Here is a 26577-nt window from a genome sequence, read left to right as displayed (position 1 = left end):
CTCTCTTTTAGGTTTTTGGTTTTTCACTCTTCACATACAAAATTAGCCTGGTAGTTTTTTTAATCACAATAAAAAAGCACTCGACAACCACAAGAGTGCGGTAACACGGGGAATAAATACACGGCTAAATAATAATATCAACAACACGTGGTTGAATGTAACAATTGATTCGTTATCGTTGTCATTCTTGATGACAACATCACAATAATCTTCTTTGGCCTGGATATAACTTAACTTGTTTGGTTCGAATACCTTGTATGGTTTTTACAATATTTTTTTTCTCATCTTTTTTGCATGCAAAAACCAAGTTAAGCGCCATGATGGGCTGTTATTTTTGCATACAGATTTGAAATGTTGTCATAATATTCGACATAAATTGTTTTCTTCTCTACGAAAGACATTTTTTTCTGCCTGACATCGCAGAAAACTATAAACAAATAATTAAACATTTTGTTGCTAACAAAAAGATCGAATGCATCTCTATGAATTCATTTAATCAGTCATCATTTCCAATTTAATTCAAATGGAATCGAAAGTATGTATGACGTAATTCTAATCGTGATTTGTTTTTGGGGCTCGATTTTGGCTATCACAAGTTGTATACAAACAATGTCATGTTCAAACTCGATTCTATTTCTTCTGTTGCACCAGCATTACAATCTATCATCGACGATTTACACGGTGAACGGTGCTCAACGTCAACAACAATTCCAACACTCACCTGGATATTAGAATATCCATATCGCATACCGTTGTCGTGTGTGTGTGTGTGTGTGTGTGTGTATCGGTGTTTAAAATGCGCTTACCAAATCAGCTCTCTGTTCTCTCAATAAACATAGAGCGAAAGAGAATGAAGCGCAATCACATTGAATGTGTATGAGCACGCACATGGGCATACTGTAAGTGCATTACGAATGAGAATGGAATACAACGCAGCTTGAAAAAGATGCAAAGAAACTTATATGTGCGCGATCGTAATAATAATGTGAATAGGTATAAAGAAAAGCAAAATCGTTTCGCCTTTGCCTTCTAGAAGAGAGCGAACGCTTCACCAAGTCTTTGGTACAATGTTATGATTCAGTATTCGTTTAGACCGCGACGCGATTAACCACTTTATTTTCAACGAGAGAGAGAAACAGAGCCGCACATTATTTTACCTGATCGTAAGTTCGTAAGATACGTTATTGTGTTGTCCCGGCGCAAAGACTCATTCCTAGTACGAAGTAAACATCGTTTGATTTCGTTTAATTAAACAAAGTTTCAATTTTTGAATAAAAGTTTTTCGATGTACAACATTCTCAAGTTTTAATTTTAATATGTTTTAATTTAAAGACGTTTCGTGTTCAAAGGAGACGATTTTTTGAAAGTATGTTTTTTAACAAATTAGAATCAATCTAATCTATTATTCTTTTGTTTTCGATAAAATCCAATCAAAAACAAAATAATTTCTTCAAATTCCAAAACGCAATTGATATGTGATTGGGCATATTTATGTGTATTCGAATGTAAGGTGTTAAGCATTAAAATGGTGTTCAAGAAATAGATATATTGATACATTGTAATGCGATTGTTGTTGACATAATTTGCAGCCGCCGTGCTAATGCTTTTTAAATTTTAATGTAAGCCTGAATACATACCAATTGCGCGAAGCCAACGGCAATGTAAAAGTGAAAAAAATTTCAATACCTCCCGCATAGATAAAAATTTGGTTTAAATGTTTTTCAAAACCACTATGAATATGCCAAACAATGAACGAGAATACGCAAAATCAATTGTGCTCGAGCAGAAAATATAAAAGACAAAGTGTGTGAAAAGCAAAAATAGAAAGACAAAAAATATCTAGAACAAAATTATCGCAAAATAAATATAAATGTAGAGACATTTGAAAAGCCAAGAATAAAAACAGAGAGAAACAACAATCAACATTTGCCAATGAATTTATGAGAAGGACAGAAAAATAATACAATGATATCGCTTTAGATTCGATTTCTCTCTCTCTTTCCTTAAATTGTTCACATTTTGTACATGGTTTATTGTTTCAAATAGTTGTATGAATACATTTTGACTTACCCGCGCTTTGAATATTTAGCTTTTTATTGTTTGTTATTCTTTATCATCGACTGAACTGTAATGATTGTTCAGCGAAGCAAAAAGGATTCTCAGTGACAGTATATTCTCATTGATTGTAGTTTTGATTGCGCTTCGTAGTCACTTCAGGAGCTGAAAGGAGCGAGTAATAAAATAAAAGATATTGTCATATGTTTCGAACGGTTTCACAGTCAGATGCAAAATATTTGTCGATATCCGATATTAACATTGAACCTTCGTCGGAGATAAGTTAATGCGCGGAAAAACATTATCTCTTTCTGCTCGATGCTCGATGTCATCGTACATTGCATCGAAAACAAAACAAAATTTTCGTTTCTACGGATTATGTGTGACTGTTCTTAGCAAAGATTTTCTTTCTTTGCTTACACTGACAATCGGTTATTACTTGGAACGAGAAAAAAAAAAGAAAAAAATATGATAATGTCGCGCATTTTGTTCGGATTTTTCCAACGCTTGATCCAACAACGCAGAAAAATCCATGTCGCACATACCATGGAAGTTTTTTTTGAATGCGATTTGTTGTTCCAGCATCCAAAGGAATTCGGTTCAATAAATTCATAAGCATGGCCCATTGTCTTTATATATGTAAAATAAAATCTCAATTTTTTTTTGCTGTAGTGGACATTGTGGGCAATGTGCACGTACACTTTTGTGTCAATGCATTTGTTTTCGCTCATTTCATTGGTCCATTGCAATTGTTGGAAAACAGTGTGCATGAAAAATGATTCGTATATAGGTTATATTTCAACCATAATCCAAACATTGTATTCTACTGAATTGATCCAGTTGCGCGAGCGCGAGAGATAGCGAGATGAGGAGAAAAAAAAGATACACAGAAATATATTAAAATTTATGATTTGTTGTTGTTCATATATTGTAGTTGCTGTTTTTTCTCTTTATTTTTATTGTGTATTGTAGTTGAACAAGCGACAGAATTATATCGAATTGGTAACATCTCTTTTTTGACATAGCTTTTTGTACTTAATATTTTTTATTGTTTATGTTCCAATAAGATTGCAGAACAATGATCAATTCCAACAGACTCATTGTGGTCTTTTTTTCCTTTTCATTTGATTTCACTTTAACTACGACAAAAAATGCTACCAACAAACAAAAGTCAAAGGAATTTTCCTAGCCAATGAACAACGACGATAAAAAGAGAGAAAGTTTTGCAATTTCATGTAAAAATAAAACAAAAAAATACATTGGGACCAAATGTGAAAGAGAAAAAAAATTCGAACAGCGGGTGGTTTTCAGAAGTAAGATTATGAACACTATAGAAACAATGCTCAAATAAAAAATGTCTAGTTATGAGTTGTGAAAATTGCATGCAAGCACAGACCACAGCACATAAACAATGATGTTGGCGAATAAAAGATTCCATGCGACAGTAGACGACGAACCCTTATTCAGGCGCCAACCTAAAAATGCGTGCACTATATTATTCTATCCATCGATGATGGCCTTTTTAGGTTAAACAATTTCTTATAATGAAAATTCTATCACAGATTGGTATTAATATTGAGCAAATATTTTCTCTCTTTCCAGTTTATGGTGATGAAGTGATGCACCGACGGGAAACAGCGAACAACTTGAACTTTAAGATTTAAAGTTTAATGCTTCTAAAAGTGATTTCTAATGAGAAAAAAGTGCTAATAACAGTGAACAACCAACGTATAAGAAAAAAATATAGACCTTTGGAGAATTATGAGTTCATAGAGTGATAATAGCAATAGTGTAGACTTGGTATTCTAATCTATTTATTTCCTTTACATAAACTTTATATTCAATGTTTATTTGGTGCATATGTTCGGAAAACTGAATCAGTGTGACGGTGTATTATTTGAATCAGGCAAAATGTTTACTCGGTAAGTTTTCTCACGCTATTAAAATACAGAGAGTTAAGAGTATTCTTTGAGTTAGAAGAGAAGGCTCGAATGAGTTAAGACACTGATTTAATAAAATTGATTGGGCTCATTTAAACGAGTAAAACTGATTGCATCTCGCTGGTCGATTGATTTCCATTCATTCAAAGTCAAATGAAAACAATTGCATGTGGCAAGTGTTGACATCTACTTGACTCTATTATCGCTTTGATTGATTCTCTTCGTTTAGTTCATTGGCCAAATACAATGCAACGGTACAAAGACCACCATCTAAGAGAGTACGGCGGTCGTAAGTAATATTCTACCATTTTTCCATTGAACTTTGTTTATATTTCAATGTCCGTATCAATTTTTGTCTTCCATTTGATAAATACGATTTTCATATCGCCAGATACTTAAACATTTTCGTATGGTGTCGGTGGTTATCGCGATTATAATAGACGCCAGACTGAGTGAAATACAAAACTCGTTATCCATTTATAAAATGTAATCTCTATAACAGCGAAATGTTAAAACATTTTACAGCCGTACTGTCAACTGTCACACCAACTGATTGGATGAAGTCAAGTCCCATAAAATTCAATCAGTCGTTCTTCCTACATTTTATGCTGTGTGTTTATGAACGATTGTAAGAGAGGAAATAGTACTTCAAAATCAATATCATCGATATCGTCTCCCGTTTTTATTGTGTCACATAAAGATGCACATTTGAATATCATTCGATAAAATCAAGAACTGGAACATAGTGAATTCTGAGTTTCTGAAGAATTTACATAAGAACAAACGAAAAATGCAAAAAAAATATATCTCATTGGTTAATTTGAGATTCACATGTGCTCATAAATAGTTGATTGAGTGCCGATCTCATTCAACTGCTTCGTTTGCTTTTCATGATGTGACATTGTCTGTGATCATCAGTGACATGGATGTCAGTGTTTTCGAATAAAAACTATCTTTCTATTCAAATACAGAAAACATAAGCTAGACATTGGTCAGATCGAAAACGAATATTTCACTCAAAACATTTGCAATGAGATGAAAAGATATTGCACACATTATTTTCTATTCTTCAAAAAATTTATTCAAAACATTTGCATTTAATTTTTTGTTTGCGGATTTCTGGATTTGGTTTCATTCAATTTGAGCTGTGTACGTAAATTGTTGTCGAAATAAATTGGATTATGCAATGATTTATAAGATTTTGTGGATATATTAGATTTTATTTTACAATAGTACAACTATTGCGACGATGTAGTCTATGCGAAGATATCCCACTGCTCGAAATAAATAATAAATAAATTAGATTCAATTTTTTTCATCCAACGAAAAACTTCAATAGAAGCCGCCTTTCAAATGACAAACAAACAAAATTGATGCTTGCCAAGTTGCTTCGATTTGTTTTTTAATTAATACATCGTTTCTTGTGAAAAATGCGCTAACGCCGGTAGCAAATGAATATCTAAAATTTGAATTATGCTGCAACCAGAATTTTGTCGTGGACACCAGAGTTTGAAACGCATACATGTTTTATTGGAAACGAAACTATTTTCAAAAATCATTTAAACAAATAATAACGGTTGAAACCACATATGTAAATATTGTTTGATTTGAGCGTCGTTATTTGATGTTGTCACCTGCGAGTAAAAGTTGGATATTCTGAAATAAAAATTATGAAAAAAAACTATTTTAGCGAAATATCCGAAGATAATTTATTCTATATTTATACCGGCAATTAGAACGCCCTCTTCGCGTTATTGATAACAAGAAAATTAAAATCACAAATGAGATTGAAAATGTGTAAAAAAAATTAATAACAGAAAAAATATTCGTCACTGCAATATTGTAAATAAATATCTTAAAATTTAAATTTAAATCTACAATCTTTGACTTTTTTCTCTGAATATTTGTTTAACGGCTTGACGCCAGAATGTATACAGTATACACATTATTGTTAATATATCGAGTGAATGACATTTTATGTGCATATGATTAAAACTGTCGTTGAGCAAACGAGAGAGAAATACATAATTGCTTCTTTTACGTAAATTGAGCGTGCATATTGCAAATATAAATTCAATGAAGCGCGTTCAACAATTTTACATTTTTTATGTTTTCCAAAACGACGATTCACACAAGTCAAAACTTGTCACACATCAGCTTCTGTTTGCACCGATATATTCAACAAATATTGACATAAATGTTGTAATGTATATTGAATATGTGCGCGCAGTTAAACGCGATTTTGCACTGTGATACGATTCAATTGAAACGAATGATTTGATTTGACATCGATCAAAATTGTTATTACAACAGTAACAACAACAAAAACAAAACACATGCATGGACATTTTGATTGTTCGCGTCAATTAAAAGAGAATAAAAAAAGGTAATTTCCACAAAGATATTTAAATTCATATTAATGACGATGAGAAATGATGGCTGTACAAATCTTTAGAAATAGTGAGGAAATACATTTGACAATGAACGAGGTGACTGATTTTAATGAGCTAAGTTTATGAATTCATTCTTAATTTTTCAGTTTCTGCTCCCCATTGAATTCTGTGAAAATCGACTTTTGTTTGCTAATAAATAAATACAGCAATGGGTTTCCGAACCGAAATACGTCCGACTCGTATCTTAGTTTGAGTATGCGTTTGTTTTCGTTCCTTTTTAGCATCAACGTGTTAATTGAATATAAGCAATAATATACGATAGCAAAGCATGTGCTTCTCTGCTACAGAAACGATCGACGGAAGAACGAAAACCGTAACAATATACATATTCTGTGTCTGTTAGTGAAACGATCAACATTTATTTAGTTCCTCACTTATAAAATGCAATACTATACAAACACATATTTCAAGCATTTGTAAATGCACAAGTTCAAAAGGAAACAAAACCAAAAATTACTTGATCAAATAACAGTAATTTGGAAAATCAACAAAAATCCACCAAAATAAATGTGTATATGTTTTCTTTTTGTAGATTTGAAACATTGAAATCACCTCAACTCAATCAAAATGAATAAAAAAATCGGGTTCACTTGCCTCGGGGAAATGCTTTTTTGATGTGCACGATTTGTATGGTTTGAATATGATGTGTATCACTGAAAGTGTTGGCAAAGCGGCCTTCAATTCTAATTTCATAATGCACAATAACGAAAATGCATCATTTTATTTGCTCATTCAGTAATTTTATTGTTTTATGTGTGTGATAATTTGATAATTTGACAATATCCTACACTTCACTTCAGCAAATATCTAATTGTTTGCATTCAAATTGCCATATGCAATTCATGATTTTTCCATTTCATCTCAATTAATATTTAGAAAAAAATGTAAATCGTTTTAAATATTTTATCGACGCTTAAATTTGAATTCAAAATTAATTGGATGAGTTCTCATTCAATTGTCTTGCGCTTTGATTGTTCAGAAATTGGAATTATAGCGCCTTCAATTTGAAAATAAAAATAAAAAAAATGGTTTGATGCTGAACCTTTTCTATCAAGAGCCCCGATATACAGAAGTTGTGTAACAAAAATAACAACACCATAGATGTTTGCTCAATCAAATACCAACAATCAAAAAGGGTCTCATTTTAGCAATTAAATAAAAGACTCTGTCCATTTATTCTCAATATAATGTTCGCTTGTTCCACGCATAGCGTTTATCTTATAAATTTGTGCACACCAAGAACTGTTTCCTTTTTGATACGTTGCTGCTTTCAATATCGAACTTGTAATGTGATCTTGTTACATGGCTACTGTTTTCCTGAAACATCGTCGCGTTTCATTTGGTATACCAAGAATTGAAACTCGTCGCTGCTGCTCGCGGATACATTTCATAAATCGATGCGTGTGAGTGTATTATGGAAGCGCGAGCATTTGTCCACACACTTACATTCAGTCTCTTCTAATTTCAAATAAAATGCAACACAACACCTGGTAGTCCAAGCGAAAACTGTTTAGACTTTATCGTTAAAGTCACTGAGAGCACAATTTATTGAATGATTCTTGCGATGCAGCAGAACAGATATGTACAACGGTGAAATATACCTTAACTTTTATCGCTTTGTGTCGTTTTCCATCGCGTCTTAGTTCTTGCTGGTTTTTTTATGCAATTCGAAACGCATAACATCCTATTGTTCTTTAGCCGATGGATGTGATTTTTGTTTTCCAACAAAATCAGTACATTTATACATATAGGTGTTCTTCATGCTTTGTGCGTTTTTATTTTCAAGACACCTACGTAGAGAAAATTCATCTCTTGAGATGTAATGAAAGACAGAAAGAGAGGGAGAGAGGGAGAGAGGGAGAAAAACACCGAACGCATATTGTCACATCGAACATAATATACAAAGAGTCAGCACCATCAACACGCGATGAACTCGTATCAAATGTGGAAAATAGTATGCAATTTAAAGATGGTTTTATTCTTATTTTATCGCATAACATTTCGAATTTGAACAATGAAAAGCCCAACCATAAACGCTAAATACTCAACGATATTTCTTCTCTTTGTGGCGCAATAGAAAGAGAGTGGAAGAGAGCGTGCGCAAAATGTACCTTCATTCAATTTATTTGGAAATTAAACCACACACAATTATGCATACAATTTAAACATATGGGTTGTAATTGGAACAATATTGTTTCGATGGAATTCGATAGCGAGGAACAAAGACAAAAACAATTAATTATTTCTTTCTTTCTATGTTTCTCTGGTTTAAGATTTTTTTGTCGACTATTTGTCTATGTTGGCGAGGATTGGTGGTTTACATTTTTCAAAATGTAGATGTTGTATTTGTGTGGTTTTTTGCTTTCAACCAGCAATGTATTGTACATACTGTGGGAAAATTGTCTACCAAGAGATGCGAACAAATGTGCTCGATTGCTTTTAAACTCAAATGAGATCCATTTTGTGTCACTCTTCAGTCTTATGCTATGTCAAAATCACTTCTCTTTTTAAAAAACAATGACAAATCTTTTTCTTGTTAATGAATTCTGTTGCACAGAGAAAAAAAATTTGGTAAATGTAAAGGGTAATTTGTAAGTTTAATATTACTTTACCAAATTACCGTACGAATTCTACCATTTTGTCATATTTTCAAAACAAACGACACGAACAAATTAAATTTACCCCAGCATAATATTACATTTACCAATTGCCGCGTAGCAGTCAAATCATACCTAACGTCGACATATCATCGACTGTGTTATTAAATTCTTCGTATTGAATTCGACGATTTTGATTTCACTTTTATCGACGATTTCTGTATTATTCATAAACAAATTATTAAAATTTGCCAATCCCAATTCTGATTTGATCTCTTCGCTTTTATTTTTTTGAGGACAAAAGTACACGCGATTAGACATGTTGTAGGTTGTGAACAATACAATGATATGTCGACGTTAGGTATGTTTTGACTGCTACGCGGCAATTGGTAAATGTAATATTATGCTGGGGTAAATTTAATTTGTTCGTGTCGTTTGTTTTGAAAATATGACAAAATGGTAGAATTCGTACGGTAATTTGGTAAAGTAATATTAAACTTACAAATTACCTTTTAAATTTACCAAATTTTTTCTCTCTGTGTGCAATCAACGATTATAATCATTACGTTTTTTTTGTACATATATGACTCACATCATCAATAATTTCACTCTTCATAAATTTACTCTTATAATCATTATATTTGGTGTTCGGCGAACATTCAAATTCAAAAGAAATAACCCGATCAGAGGTCTTTTTAGTGCTTTGATTGAAAAGTATTAATTGAAGCATAAACCAAAAATGACACATGAAATAAAATTTAAAAAAAAAAAAACATTTGAAAATAGTGTTAAAAGGTATGTATTAAATTCTAAACTAATTTTGCAATTGATTAAGTCGCTTATGGCTGGCCGCAAATGAGAAATGTTGACAAATTAAAAGGCAAAATGAAGCATTTGATTTCAGCAAAAATATTGTGTCAACAAATGCAATTATCTACAGAAAAGCCATTGATGTATGGTAGATTTTTTATCCAAACCAATGAAAACCCCAAGAAAAAAACTTTGAAAAAACTCCAATGCAAAAGAACTATTTACAAATGCTGCTCAAACACACACACACACATGACAATATTAGTTATTAAAAAATTTACTGCTTAATCGATGGTATAATAAATTACATTGTGGTCTCATGCTCTGAGCACGGTACTCAAACACATGGTAAATAACTGTCGTACGAAGTGTAAGCGTTTAATAAACACCTTTGCCGCTCTAAACGACCCGCGTTTTTATTCGTCTAAATGTGTTTGAATCGGTAAATATGAACAAAAAACAGCAGCATGTTAAACTTTAAATGTACTTAATAGAAGAGATAATTATATGGATAAATTCTATTGGTGCTGCTCAGCCGAAGATAGAGACAGAGATAGAGAGAGAAGTTGTTTGGTGAAGTCAACGAGCGGTAAATTCGATAGATGTTAGGATCGAAGAAGAAAGTGTGCACGCACCCGTTTCTTTTATATAGTAAATAGCACAAGCCGCACATAGCGTTAAATGAATATTAATTCGTTTTGTTTTAAGTTTTTATCGTTTAACGCATATTTTTCTGGATAATAAATGAACGTTCTCAGTCCGACGGATCACTTTTTTGGAACATTTTCAACGTCTTCATAATTAAAAAAAAATATTTTCGCTTCGGCTTTGATTTTTAATTTTCGGCAATTCGTTTTTTATATAATGATTCGGCACACGCGCGCACGACATTTACAACTTTGACTTTCATATGCGAGACAATTTAAAGTGTCGATGACTGTTTTGTTGTTCCGATCAAATTAAAATGAATTCACTTTGCATTTTAATCATAGACTAACAATAGAGACGCCCATGAATTATACGTTTATTGTAATTCAAATTGTGAATGAGATCAAACAACGATTTCAATTGTTAGTCGTCAGATTTAAGTTATGTTCCTGCGTACCAATTAAGTTGCTGGGGATTTTTTCGGCGATTGGCGATTGATCCTAATCGCACCGCCAAGGTTCCGTTTGAAAAACGGAAATAATTTAATGTTTAAACAGGATTTACCTGGAAATTAAAAAATACAACCCTTTGGTACGTGATTGTTCTTTTTGCTCCGACACAACTGTCTCTCCACGAATAATTCAGGAAATAGCGTATTGAATATTAAATCTCGATTAACGAATAACTCGTTATCAATTTGATGTATTCGTCTTTAATAACATTGAATTTCAGCGCATCAATCGGTCGCTGAAAATATAAAGAGGAGAAAAAAAAACTACGCCTTGGCTTTGATAAAACGCTCCGAGTGGGAGAAAATATCTGGATAATGGCGTAAAAATTGCAATAATAATTGCTGAATTATTGTATGATTATGTTCATCGTCGTCATCATTCCATAAAAAGAATATTCTCACAAGTAACGATCGCATACTATTCATACGAAAAATGCAATATGCAATATGCATGCGCTGCTTCAAGCAACAGAACAATAATGAAATTTGATTGCGAAAATTGTACATGTTCATAAAATAAGTTGGAAGTGGCAGTTGGCACGTTAACAAAAACACACCGAATGAAATAAATTTCATGAAAATAAAAAATCCAAACGTTTCAATTCAATAAAGTTATTTTTTTATTTCGATATATACATTCGATGCGTCTCGTTTAGAAATCTATGCGTTAGAAGATGTGTGCGATTGAAGGAAAATGTGTTTTTTTGACAATGAATTGTACAAAATGATTGCCCGTATTGTTAAAGTTGCATGTGCAAGGGAATTTAAATTACAGAGAATGTGAAACAAAGCCATCAATTGCAATCGGCATTATCGGTATCGAGTCTGGACATAGTTTGGTAAAATGTATGAGACAATAATGTTGAATACTCAAATTGGAGGTTTGATATGACAAGAATTCGATTTGCTGATGAAAGAGATGTGAACAGTGAATGGCAAATAGAAATATGCATGGCAATTTGCTTGCGCATGCACACACACATATGACTCGTTTATAACTGTCCAATGTGACGCAATTGATTATTCAAAACTTTTTTTGTGTATTGTATGTTTAGTTTTTGTTTTGTTGCACTTCAATTCGCAAATATTTTTCGAGCGCTATCTGTTTTCCATCTGAAAATTCGTCATCATTCCATTCGATAGCCAGACAAACCGACAACACAAAATTCTTCAGCAAAAGATGCTGATGATGATAATAATACGAACGCAGCAGAATACGTTTACATTCCATCCTTCTTTCAATTATAGTATCATCAAGTTAATAACCATGGTTTGGACAATATGAGCAATTTGATAAAGGAGAGAGAGAGAGAGAGAGAGAGAGAGGATGAATGGCATCGATATCTGAGAAGTGGACAGAGATATTGAGATGCATGTGAATTTGACAGCGCAATGATGTTGAACTGCAAAGAATCATAAGTGGCTTGGAATGATTTGGTTCTCATAAACTAAACGACATGCTAGGAAGCTATATTTTTTCTTCGCGGTGAAAATAATGTGTTTGAAGTGATTTAGTGTCAAATGGAAAGCATTGAACTTTATGTCTTGCAATGTGACATTTTCACGGTTGGATTTCTGTCTGGCATATTATTTGCCGAACAATGTGTTGAAAATTCTGTCACATAAAATCTGTATACACAATATTTAATTCTATTCTTCGATTTAAATCAGTCAGAAAGTCTACAGAATTGCTACGAACTAAATGAATTCTCAAGCGATGTAATCCTTACTTTTGTTTCTAGCAATGTCCAATGTTGTTGTTGCTGTTGCCTTAAGCGTTCTTCACATTTTGATCATGATGCGGTGTGAATTGGGGCGCGATAAAATTGTAAACAAAACTAATAAAATAATTTATGTTTAAGAGCCATCGCTTATGATTGTGTACAGATACGCAATTTGCATGGTGAAATGAAAAATGGAATTAAAATGAGAGGAATACATGGACGCGGTGATGAGTTTTTCACACTCATCCACAACTCATGTTGCACTGTGCAATGCTTGACCGTTTTATTCTGGTTGCTGGCCGCTCTTCAAATGTCGGTGCACAATTCATTTGGTGATCTTTTGCCCATCATTTTAACACATCTTCCTACTCGCGCATCGTCAACGTTTATCAAGCAATTGCTGTATTTATATTAACTCACTCAGCAGGTTACCGTGATGATTTACAAAAAAGTACACGTATACCAAATCTTATTGTATCATTTATACGACAGAACATTTTACATATGAAGACAGATTGCTTGATTAGTTTCTTGGACTGAATGAACATTGAACAACCAGCTCTTTTTTGCTGTTTTCATCATTCGTGCATCAATATATAATATGGAGTAACGTATAAAATAACAACGAAAAAGCATATCTCATGCGGTGCACGATGCAAACACTTATGCGCATATTATTTGACATGATTATTTCGCACATTTAACTGGTTTCTTTTTGGTTCGTTGCGCACTATCTCTCTCACATATACACACACACACACACACTGTTCAAAGTGTGTGTGTGTTGGCGTTTGAACACATTTTGACATTTCGATTGTGCGCGATCGAGATTGCAATTTTTGAACTTGCACTCGTGTGTTTTAACATATGTTATGATTTATCAACGGTTCATCGTGTATCAAACAGTACTGTTGTGTGTCTTTTGTCCGTATTTCTTTCAACGGCTTATTCGTTCCAATGACGTGTTGAGGTGTAAATCACTGACACTGAATGCCATTTTCAAGGGAATTTAAATCGAAATCAAAACAAAAAAAAACACACGTTCAACTCGGTGTGCATCATTTGTTTATGATTTGTTTGAATTGAAATAATTGTTTTATGTTTTGGATGTTATTGTTCTTGTTGTTGTTTTTCGTTTTACAGATTTGACACCAATAAATCAACCAAAGGCGCATCCAAGCTGCGACGCGATCTAATTAACACGGAGATAGCAAATTTACGTGATTTATTACCGTTGCCGCAATCGACAAGACAACGTCTGTCACAACTACAACTGATGGCACTGGTCTGTGTCTACGTGCGAAAAGCCAATTACTTCCAACAAGGTAACGTATCTTCTTTAATATGCACGAGATATCATGTTTGCAAATAAATCTTTATACGGAATGCTTTACATTACCGTTTTCGACCATTTTCCATTCGATTCTGTATCAATATATTTCATCTTCATTTTATTCAAAAGAACGAAAAACTAAAAATTATGAACACGAATAAATATTTCGTTTATACGCTTCTCTTCCGAAAAAATGCAATTAGAAATGCAACACTTTAGATAAAGTGTACATTTTACGCCCATTTCGCTCTAATTTATCTCTTATTTATCGGCTGAAGCGCATCATTTTGTGTGCACTCTCTCCCTTCATTTTTCCTGTACACACATTTTCACACTTCGAAGCAACGAGGTTCCGTTGACGTTGTTTGCTGTTTTTATTTATCTCAAGTGTCTATTTGAAATTATTTTTACACATCTAATTGTATCGATACATTGGTTAAACGAACGCAAAAAAATGCATTTTGCAAAATGACCCGAACCAATCGATTCACTAATAAATGAAAATTTGCAACCAACAATAAAAACAACAACAACAACCGCAAAAGTGTTTGCACGCGAAAGCAGTGCAATAATTTACTTCTATCAATATCTCTTGAGTATTTGCTTTTGCAGCAAGTATTTGTTGGTGGCAACAGCGGCTGAGGCGACAACGGTGGTGGTTGTGTACTGAGCTCAAGAGTGAGAGAATCGACGCGTTTAATACTCGGTGCCAAATGTTAAGGAGCACACGAAGCCATTGTGTACGAACCGACACAATAATCCAACACTGGTTCGTCTCTAATCGGACCAATCCATCTTCATTTGACTACGAAACGAAAACAACGCGTCGCAACAAATGAACAAGAGAAAATAAAAGCAACACATTACATAAATGCATGCTTATTATTATTATTCTTGTAATCGGACAAGCAATGCAGATCGTTTGTTTGTTTCATTTGGTTCAACAGAGGAATTGAACGGTTATTGCTTATGGATGTGAATCGAAATAATAAACAGCAACACTCTGCCCGTTGAACAGGAGAAACAAAAAAATCATTGCATGAATGTTTATAACCCGATTGCACTAATTGTTTAAAAACGGATCGAGTACTTTCCATTAGCACAATGTGTTTAAAATTCGCACGTGTTTTTGCACACAGTCGGACAAGATGCCTTGACTCGCGTATCATTTAAATTGAACCGCATCGTTGTTTCACATGCAAAGTGATAAACGAAAAAAACGGGATTCTTTTTTCTCTTTCTCTACATGCTGCAACGCATTACAAAATTGCAACAGTTACTGTTGAACAGTAATATGTGCGTGTTACTCATAAGCGCGCACAAAAAAAACAGACTGTCTGCACAACCAAACGAGGCAATATTAAATTGAACGAACTGTGAATGTATGTTTCACAGCCAACCAAGTTATCGAGCAATTAGATATCATTTTGGACAGAACGTTTTACGAGTATTTTTATTCGGTAAAATTAGAAGAGAGTTCAACCGTAGATCATGTGATGTGCTTACAATACATTTACTCATTTCGCTAAGGAAGTCGATACATGTACTCTTTTTCGACGCAAACATTTTACATAGGCTGATAATTTGTATTTATCGCTACATAGAATAGGCGCGCTTTCGATAGAGTTCATCCGATGTTTTCTCTATTCTGATATGAACAAGTAATTCAATAGTCTTGACATCATTTTTCGAAACAGTTGAAGTAAATTATAGCTTTGTTTCAATTAATAATTGTTTTCCACATTCAAATATTGCGTTCAATATGGATAATTGCTTTAAATCCAACATAGATTCAATAATGTTCGACGGCAAATCATATCGATCTGAACAAAATTTCGATTTGTAATTTAAATTCCTCGAAAATATCATGCTCGTTTGCTGTTGATTTTTTTATTCGGCAAACATTCCATTCTCATTTCGATAGTTCACTCATTCAATTGATGTGGAACTGGAACAAACCACAAAAATGCAATACAATGAAAGAACTCACCTGAAACCTGTGAACTAAAACCTGAAACTCGAAAATGGAAATAAACAAAAAACACAAAAGAATCAATTAAATTGTGAATACACAGAAAACAAAACAAATGGTTATCTAAATATAAATTTCTTTGTTCGCGATTGCGCATTAAATTGAATATAAACGAATTAGGAAATAAAAATTGAGCCAATGGGCGCAGATAAAATAGCGAGCTTGAATCAAAAAAAGAAGAATACAGCTAAATGTAGATTAGATTATTTTTTGGATCGAAAGAACCATGGAAAATAGTACAGAGTCATCATTATCAATTAATCGGAACACACCCATTCGCGCATTTTGATTGAGATCGAATGATGTGCGAGCATAGCATTGGCCCCATAAACCATCCAAAGAACGTTTATTAGAAACGAAGCATTTTCTTGGCTATTCAAACGATTTAACGCATTTCTCCTGCTGCTCAATGAATCCATTTAAATTCACTCATTCCGTTTTATTCATTCTTCCTCTCTCTCTCTCTCTCTCTCTCTCTCTCTCTCTCTTGCTCATTTCAATTGTGTGCAATGATGTCGACATAATTGTAAGTGATTCAAGCTCAAGACAAGATAAACACATAATTTCCATATTATTTGTAGTTTTTGTTTCATACATCGCCTGGAATTAAGTGGAAAATAAACTGAAACAAAACGAGAAGAGAAAAGGAGAAAAAAATCTTGACAAATTTATGCGTGTAAGAGAAATTGCCATGTGTAAAACCCAATGTTATTATTATGTAAACTAAATTCATAATTCGTTGCTTTCGATGGATGAGCAAGTTCATTGTAATGGAATATATTGAATGAGAGCTTACTCATTCCACTTTTTATGACATAGCAGTTTATCTTGATAGCTTTCATCTTTCAATTTGATATTAAATACTTTTTTCTTTATTGCAGTGTTCAAACGCTACGAACTCACAATGCACCATGTGCCAACGCCAAATATAGGATTCTCCAAAGTAAGTTAATGAAACAAGTATATTTTTTAAACAATTTTCGATGTCCTTGAAAATCAAGTAAAAATTGAATAACTTCTATAAAAAATATGTCACGAAATGTTAAGGATGCTAAGGATACTTCGAATGAAATAGATTTGATTTTTCGTCGCAGAAATGGCAATTTTGACGCGTGTCTCGTAATAATCAAAGTATTTACTGATGTAGATCGCTTTGAAGCACTACATTTTGGTTATGTATGTGTGTGTGTCGCTTATAATGATTGATTTGCATGTTGAACATCGTTTCGAGCATTTATAATTCTTCTGTACCTCCTACGAATTATAGCTCAACGTAGCCGTAACATAGAAAAGAAACAAAAACACAAATCTTGTGAACGAAACGGTATTAAAAGGTAATTCAAGCTACACAAACTGAAACATCTAGAATATGAGAAAAAAAAAGCGAATGGTCTATGAACACGAAAGAAACAGTATACTCGGGATCTGAAGTACTGTGATGCGATTTTTGTGCTTATATGAGAGAGAATCTAGAGTGCACACCTAAAACTTTAATTACGTTTAATAGCAATTCAAAGTTTGAATTAGATCTCGATGCGGTTTCTTATTGTAATGTTCAGTACTCAATTCAGTTAAATTGTCTTCTTTTAATATTGTATCCATGCGCGTCGGAAATGAGTGTGCAAAGCATTGAGAGTATTTAGCGTGTGGTCCATAATGCGAACAACTAACCGAAGAAAATCGAAATTGTGATAAACCAAATTTAGAGGAAAAAAATATGTATTCGATGGATATTTTCAAACAAAAAAGTGATTAGTGTGTGTTTTTACTTGGAGCGAAAGAGTCAACATATGACTCGTCGCGTTGTTGTTGACTTTTGGATGCTTCAAATCAAAAGTAATTAACCCAGTAACGTGTTCTTCTCATAAAATTCAAATCACATTGAGGTTTTGACTGGAGGCCACAAAACCACAAAATTTCCATCAAATTATCATTTCGAAAGATTGCCGTTTGAAAAATTGAGGATATTCAAATAGCTTGTTCCGAACCGTAAAATACCGAAAAAATTAAGTATAGAATAACGCAGAATCATTTTTGTTTTTGTGTATCGATCGAAATGTGGACATTTTCGTAATGAATACCGTAATTATGGTGCATTTTCATAATGAAACTTTCAATTTGTGTTTTATTTTTCGGTGATCTCTGATTTTCGGACCACATATTACGGTTTTGTATTTTTCCAGATATGGTTTGAACTGTGGGTCTGATTTTATTGGTCCATTGTAATTGTATTTTTGCTTTCTTCTTGAAAACAGTTTTTGGTTGGCTTTGAAGCATTTCTGTGCGTTTTCAACATCACTTCCAATCGCATGGCCGTAACAAACAACTGTACAGTGTACATATAATGCAATCATTAACCAAATTTGGCACATATGAATGACGCGCATTTTATGTGCTACATGTACAATTGTACAGTGTACACGGAATTGTTGTTATGGCTGTTGCTTCGTTTTGCGATGATTAATATCGCAATGACGAAATTGACTAGATCCTTATAAGAAGCTTCGACAATATCGTCATTGTTGTTGTCTGATCCATGCCGTTCGATTTCAATTGCATTTATTGTGCAGTGTTTCGTTCAATTGGCGATTCTATCGTTTAATTTGTAAACAATGGCACATTGAGACTCCATGAATTTATAACACGTTGAGTCATTTTCAAACCAAGTTAATTCGAATGTAAAAATTCAAAACTTTTTTTTTTTTTTTTTGCAAACGAAAAGCGAAAATTGTGTTGTCATTCTTTGCACGATGAAATATTATCAACGAAATTCCAAAAAAATTAAACACGATTCCGATTAGTCAAAACAATAAAATATGTTCGCTGTCAATTGCGAATGAAATCGATGACGTGACAGCGATAGATCACTTTTTTCTGCCATCAACAAATGCATTCAAATACAATGAATTTTGAAACCGACCGTTGTTGATTACAAATCATGTAAAATTCAAGCGAGGAAGTTCTGTTGGTGTAAAAATCTTTTCTTTTTCTTATTGGCCCATTTCTTATCGTTCGCATTTTATCTTCTGAAAAAGACTTTCGACGGGTTAAATGAATACGTATGAACTTGCAACATTCGGATCGTATGCAATCAGTATATCAGAAGAAGAAAAAGAGAAACGCAACGAAAGCAAAGTTGAGCAGAATGAACATTAGCCAAGTTAAACTGTTGAACGCATCGGTATGTTCGCGCACAATGCTGATCCATGCTCAGTTTATAAATTTGAATTAGACTCAATGAAATTGACCCGAATAATAACAATAATAATCACAATAATAATACGCACGCGATCCGTTCGCCAAAAATGTTCTCACGCCTCTTAATACGTTGATTGTGAAATGAAATAGAGGCATTCACACCGTTTGAACAGCAACAACAACGCGCACAAAGACGTACTTATGTAAAAGCAGAATCACATATAAGACAGCTCCAATTCTACTTCATACACATACTAGTATTTTCATCTTCTGCTGTTCAGATTTTTTTCGGTACGTGTGTGCGAGCAAAGTTTGTACTACTCCTAAAAATCCCGACGTTTTGATTTTGAATGTGCATGTGAACGAAAGCGTTTGTGTTTTGGTCGTTTATCGTTTTTTTTTGTGACTGGGGTTAGTTAGTTTGGCTTACTTAAGCAGAAACACACATCTATATGTATTTCACGTGTGCACTACCAAGCTCGACTTTATTATCAGGTTCGGCTCTTGTATTTCTCCTGTTTTTTCCTTCTTCGTTCATTTCAACTCTCGTTTCCAGCCATTTCGATTTATAATGATATAGCATCAGCAGCAAATCAGCAGTAATCTGGCGTTATATTCTAGTGAAAACAAAGCAGCAAAGAGAGTTCAAAAGGAGAGAAAAACGCACAGTGAATATTGTTTATGCCATTTTATGTGCTGTTCACAAATGTGTTCCGTGTGCGCATAATGCCCGAAAACAAACGCATCGAGTGATGATCGATCGTATTGAAATACAGTATAATAATAGCAAACAGCAACAGTAAAAGCCACAAAGCCCAATCGCAAGTTAATTCACCGTGCGTTCTTGCGAAATCGGCTGCTTTCAGGCAATTTACAATTATGCAAAAATTCCAAATATGCACATATTCACTACACATGATTATTGAAAATTGTGTAACCGAAACGCATACTCATTTCACTCTTCAAATCCATATGATTTTTACAATTCATCACGCAAAATAACATCAAAGATACTAAAAAAAATCTTTCTTCTTGCCTGTTAAAACCCGTAAACACTATATCACAGTGCAACTTCGGTTACCTCATACAAGTATAAGGCCGACAGTTTGCACTTCATAGCTATAGTACCGAAGTATCTAAGTATATATCACCATAGACCCATGGTGCATAGTATGCTACAACCCAAGTCAGTATAATACGCTTTTCGAAGAGTGTACACGCTCTTCTCACACTCTTCGTATAGTTTTATTCGACTCCCTTCTCACACTCTTCTCACATAAAACACGTTTATTGCTCAGTAGCTTCAATTTTTTTCTCTAAAAAATTTTCTTTTTTTTCCTTTATAATAAATTTTTCCACTGATGGATAGTTTTTGATTTTGTTTATTTTTGAAATTTTGAAAAAAATGAACGTATACAAAAAAAAAATGAATTTGTAGTTCTGTTGTATTTTGACACAGCTGATGAATGCTATAAACGTCAAAAACGTTCAAATATCAAAATACAAACATTACTTCCACTAGAATGCAGTGACAGCAGTCATAGCATTACCAATACCATTACACACTCTCTTCCCACTCAATATACGTGTTTTATGCAAAAGTGTTTTATGCAAAATCGTAAACAGAACAAAATAATTACGATAAGTTAAATAATCACCGAATGATTCTTTTAATTTTAAATCATTTTTTTTATTTTTCCAATTTGCCAAATAGCCGTTTTATATGCATACATATTGATTTTGAACCTTTTGTCAATTCAAATGAAGGTTAAAATATCCTTTCTTCCATACGATTTTGATTTTCATCTTTTCGCGATCTAACGAAAAGATGTTTAGATATCGTTATTATTTCTAGATAGATATTAGATTAGATGGCCAAATTTTGAACTATCTAGATGAGATGTTTAGATACCATCTTATCTATCTTATCTGAGTATCTAAAAATAGATTGTCATCTAAATCAAACTCTGACGACTTGAAAACATAATATGTTAAAACTTAAATGTTGAAAGTCGAAGTTTAGCGAATTATAAAATTTTGCAAAATGAAAAACGCATCATACGAAAACGAAGGTAAGAGCGAATGAAACCACTTCATATAAAACACATCATTCAATCTCACTCCAAGCGGCGAAAAAAACATGCAAATATACGGCACGCGCTAAGTATGTGTTAGTGCATTCATTGATTTTTCATATAGAGTCCTTTCATTCGCTCTTCTTCGAGAATATTCGCTGTCTTTTCATGTGTTTTTCATTGTGCAAAATTTTATAATGGAATATATGACTTTCAAAAATTAAGTTAAAGAATATGAAAAAAACATGTGTCTCAATTGAATAAAAAAAACGTTAAAAAAAATTCGCACGGAATCGAATATTTGACATCACTAGAGATTAAACGGATCGGCTTGACGTTGAATGGTTTGTGTGTGTGTGTGTGTGTTTTCTTCTTGCCGATCTTTCTTATAGCAGATCTTGTTCCACCTGGCCATCATTCCGTTTAATAAGCTTGTTAAACTATCCTTTTTAAACTATATTTTTTGGTGAAATGGAGAGAAAATATCAATATTTTCAATGTTTATTGAAATTTTGAAAAGTTGAGTAAAAACAAAAACGAACCAAATGCGTTTTACATGCAAATCAACACATGGCAAACAAACATTGCAACGTCAATTTTGATCGTTCGCAATTTTAATACAATTTCCATGTGACTGACGTTTCTTTCATCATGTTTATTTAAGTAAAAATAAATTCGATTTAATGCAGTGTAGCATTAATTTTAAATTTCAATCCATATATTGTTTTAAAATGAGGAACGTGAAAACCTTTTTTGACAAAGCGCAAAAATATTTTTTCCCATTCGAACGTGACACGGCCAAATCAAATACATAAACAGAATTTAAATAACAGAGAAATTGAAAAGTCTCACCCAAAAGCATTAAGCATTTGTGTCAACAACTTTGATTCAGTTTGACGTTTCATTCAGCGGGAAAAGTTTAGCCGATTTTCGGATTTGGCCATGGCAACACCAATATGCGTAAAACTGTGCGTGAACATTTTCTCACATGGCTTATCGCAGATGATATATCGTTGTCACCCTGATTGTTTTACTTTTTAATCGTTAATTCAATGGCATTTCACATTAAATTATTACATTTACGATTTTACAGGCAATGTCTGGATTTTTAATGATGCTAACGCAAAATGGAAAACTACTCTATATCTCAGACAATGCAGCCGAATATTTGGGACATTCGATGGTAAGTACCAGTTTATTACATGAATTATTTCCGATTACATGGCCGATTTTTCGTTAAATGAAAGACATTTCAATGATATTTAAACGAAAGATTTTTCATATGATTCGAAAGTATCACAAAATAAATCAGAATCTCTTTAATAACACATAAATTTATATTAATGGAAAATATAGAGAAAGAGTTTGAATCGAAAAGTGTTTAAAATGATTTATGCGATTTGAAATCGCCAGAAGGTTTCTTCACGGATTGTCAAACAATTCTAGAAAACGAATCTATCGATTGATACTATTCAAGGTGCACTTGGTACACGACAAAAAAAAAAGAAGTAAATTGTACATTTTGCATGTTAAACGTTAGCTAATCGTCTTTTGGAAACCAATGATCGCTATTAGTTATTTATACGAATAAAACTGAACACGTTGTAGTGATTCAGTCACTAAATTTGTTTGGATTTGGAACGCTCACTTCAATATTATGCGAAGAATTTTGCGAATAATAAATCAAAGTAATATCGACTGCTTTACACATTCAATGAAGTAATTCTTTCTATTTATATGGCTAACACATTGAGATCTCGAAATGATATCTTAAATTGAAGTTCTCATCATCGTTGTTGAATCCAAGGCGAATGCATAGTCTACGTGCGATTTTTTTTCATCTCTCGACACAATCACATGTGAGCAATAAATAAATATATTACATCGATTTAGATACGTAAACGCTAATTATGATTTATATACTTCGTTGTTTGTGGCTAAAGAAATTCAGTGACTCAGGCGTTTTATACACAATTTAACTCTTGATTAATGAAAATGGTGTACATTCAATTGAAAACTGTGCGGTGGCGCTGAAAAATTGTGTATTGTTGGTGTGAAATATTGGTACGTATACTCGATTAAATCGAAACGATAAGAAGAAAATCTCAATTTCGACTGCCAAACTGAAAAAAAAATCAAAATTGCCGGCTTCTCTTCGTGCTGTGTGAAATGAGCACTGAGGAACCGCACATAAATTGAGAAGTCAGATATAAAAGCAATCAACGCAACACAATTCGATCAATATGCATCTACATTGTTCTGGCATTTGGTGAGTTAAACCGGGAGAGGTTAAAAGGGAAAAAATTAACCACACTTTTCGATTTGTAATACAATGTACATCGATATTAAGTTCAATTACACGCCTATCGATTCAATTAATATCAATAAATCGTTTAATCGCTCGCCTCTCGAGCTCGTTTCGATGATGATTTCGTTTTTCACGTCTCTTTCACGTGTTTTCACGTCTTTACGCACCGTAGATTATGATTGACATGAGAACTCTGAGTCATTCTCTTGTTTTCCATTCCGTTTTTTTTTTGTTATTTTTTTCATTTGCGTTGTTACAATTTTCTCTTCTTTTTTTATACTTTTTTATAACAGGAGGATCTGTTGATTCATGGTGATTCAGTGTATGATATTATTGATAAACAAGATCACGGGTCAATTCAAGCCGAACTAAGTCGCAGTGTACCGCAACAGACAACCAGTTCAGGATCTCATCACCATCATCATAATCATCACCATCATCACAATTCATCATTAAATGCCACCGGTTTGGATGGAGAACACAGAATGTTTCTGTGTAGAATGAATGTTAGCCGAAATGCCCGGCGTCAAATGCGTTTTGGCGATCAAAAGGTGTGTGGTTAGAAAATGTCGTGCAAATCATTGACCACCCGCATTGCACTTAACATTTCATTTGTTGAATCAATGTGTAAATAACTAAAAACAAAATCACATGAAATCCTGTTTTTCAATGCAAATTGATCTGATATCGTTTGGTTTAAAGTTTTGACATGTTCTTACCGCATGAAAATTGAACTACTGTTCAAACAAACGCAATTCAATCCATTTTAAATTTGTATTGACTCCATTGTCACTTCATTTAAAATACCAAGATATGTCGCCCATACGGCAACAACACAATATTGATGTTTAGGTTACTGTTTTAGCTTGTTTCTTGCTTTTCTCTCTACACTGCATATCGAATTCGATTCAAAACAGTAGAAATGTATGAGTCATCGGATGAGCGCCACGAAGGACCACATGCGTATACGTAGCAATTATGAAACACACAAAGTTTGCCATCGGCCAAAACAGTTATATAAATATAAGCAACGACGACGACACATGTTTGGATTTGTAACGATTGTATGCATAAATATACATATATGTGTATACAAGAGAGAGAGGGAGAGAGAGCGCACGCATTGAACGCTCTTACAGACAGTGTGACGGTCTTCGTATATTAGCCGAAGGAGCTTGTGCATTCGAAAATTGAATCGACAACAACATTTTCTTTAATTAACATTAAACTTTTCTACCTCTCGTTTAGCTCGTTCGATTCCATTGTATCATCGCACACTGCCTTCGTCTCACTTCTAAGATTTTCCAATTGTATGCAGAAAGGCAAACACACATCATGTTATTTTTATCTGCCGAGTCTTTGAGTTGCATATTCGTAAAAATGTGTATTACATTGGGTGCAGCGTGAACGGTATATAGAATCAATATGGACGGTATTCTCTGAGAGAGACAAAAATGCGAAAAATCGACACTGATGCTGAAACGAAAACAAGTATCAAGATCAGATAAGCCACGATTAAATTCTTGCATTTGGAGCGTAAAACACACAATGATCGTAGTCGCCCAGAGAAAAAAGCCCAAAAAGAAGTTTCTTTTTTTCATTTGAAGTGCGCGAGCGTACACAAGCTAATAAATTCAAATTGTCGTTTTTTTGCATTGACAAAACAGTGACTAAAACGAAACACTCCAAACCAGTAATGTGCGAGCTACATTTTACAGGGGGGGTGATTTTTCAAAAACTAAAAATTCTCTCATCTGAACAACAAATTTCGTTTTTTTTTTTTTTTGCTCTTCACTTTTTTGGCGAAAATCCCTAGCAAATCGAAAGAATTTTCTCCGCGCAAAACCTCAGGAAATTACAATAAAATCGTTTTTTTTTTTTTTTTTTTTTTGGAAGTCACTTTTTGAGGCGAAAATCCTCAGCAAATCGGAAGAATTTTCTCAGCCAAACAAAGTGAAGAGCTAAAAAAAAAAAAAACACTTTTTTCGTGAAAAACCCTAGCAAATTCAAATAATTTTCGCGAAAATTTTTTTCTCCCCCAAACCACCGGGGGGGGGGTAAACCCCCCCCTACCCCCCTTCGCACATTACTGCTCCAAACAATTCAAATAAGAATGATTCAAATGATTCAACGGAAAGGGAGAACGATAGCGAGTGTGAATGGTTTTTTTTATTTCTGTTTGGTTTATCAATACAAATGCTTGTTTCATGTGTTGCAATCCGGTGATTTTATTCATTTGTTTTTTCACAGTTTGACTGCTCAAACTCTATTCAAGAACTCAATTTACACATGTGTGAAATCAAAAACAAAACCGTAATATATATCATTTGATATAAACCACGTTTGAAAAGTTTGAGTTGGTATTGTCAATGTTTATGTTTGTTTTTTTTCTATGCTTAAATTGATTGCAGGTGGTTTTAATTCAAGGACATTACCTGTCATATTTACCGCTTTGCAGTCGAAACGAACCAGTATTTCTAGCAACATGTACACCAATTGCAATGCCCGAAACACGTGAATGCATCGTACAGGGTGCAACTAATGTATTTACTACAATTCATTCAATGGACATGAAAATTATGCACATGGATAAAAAGTAAGTATTTGAATTCTTTATCGATTTGCGCGAATGAATAATAAGCATTAATTAAAATGTAAGAAGTCAATGAATATATACGGATTGAAGAATTTTTTGAGTGTATAATACACAGTTTTAGCTATGTTAACGCAATTATTCAGAGGTTTTTTTGCGTTTGCTATTTTGACTTTGGTGTTTCATTTCATTCATTAGAATGGAAAAGATTGCATTGACATTAGACAATATAGTGTTTAGACTTTGAGGTGACATTATTGCTTTTTATTCTTTGAGATATTTTATTGTAGTGCTTTTGTT

The 26577-nt window shown here is 33.4% G+C and overlaps 1 protein-coding gene across 3 annotated transcripts in view; it reads left to right on the top strand.

Annotated features, from left to right (window-relative positions):
• The first annotated feature begins 1092 nt into the window (after window positions 1-1092).
• Window positions 1093-26577, top strand: part of LOC116342381 (putative uncharacterized protein DDB_G0279653) — a 28879-nt gene continuing 3394 nt past the window's right edge. The window contains exons 1-8 of one of the 3 annotated variants that reach the window (XM_031769962.1): window positions 1146-1216; window positions 1333-1366; window positions 3658-3977; window positions 13882-14063; window positions 16985-17046; window positions 22470-22559; window positions 23978-24235; window positions 26096-26280. In XM_031769962.1, the coding sequence (XP_031625822.1) occupies window positions 3916-3977; window positions 13882-14063; window positions 16985-17046; window positions 22470-22559; window positions 23978-24235; window positions 26096-26280 (839 nt within the window). In that variant the 5' untranslated portion in view covers window positions 1146-1216; window positions 1333-1366; window positions 3658-3915. Of the gene's footprint in view, window positions 1217-1332; window positions 1367-3657; window positions 3978-13881; window positions 14064-16984; window positions 17047-22469; window positions 22560-23977; window positions 24236-26095; window positions 26281-26577 lie in introns of all 3 variants that reach the window. The other 2 variants (XM_031769961.1, XM_031769963.1) reach the window with 2 other exon arrangements.

This window comes from Contarinia nasturtii, unplaced genomic scaffold, assembly GCF_009176525.2.
Source record: "Contarinia nasturtii isolate CC-2019 unplaced genomic scaffold, AAFC_CNas_1.1 Cnas_scaffold_864, whole genome shotgun sequence".
Classification (NCBI taxonomy): domain Eukaryota; kingdom Metazoa; phylum Arthropoda; class Insecta; order Diptera; family Cecidomyiidae; genus Contarinia; species Contarinia nasturtii.
Note: the sequence above shows the minus strand (reverse complement) of the source record. Positions and strands in the feature narration are given on the sequence as shown.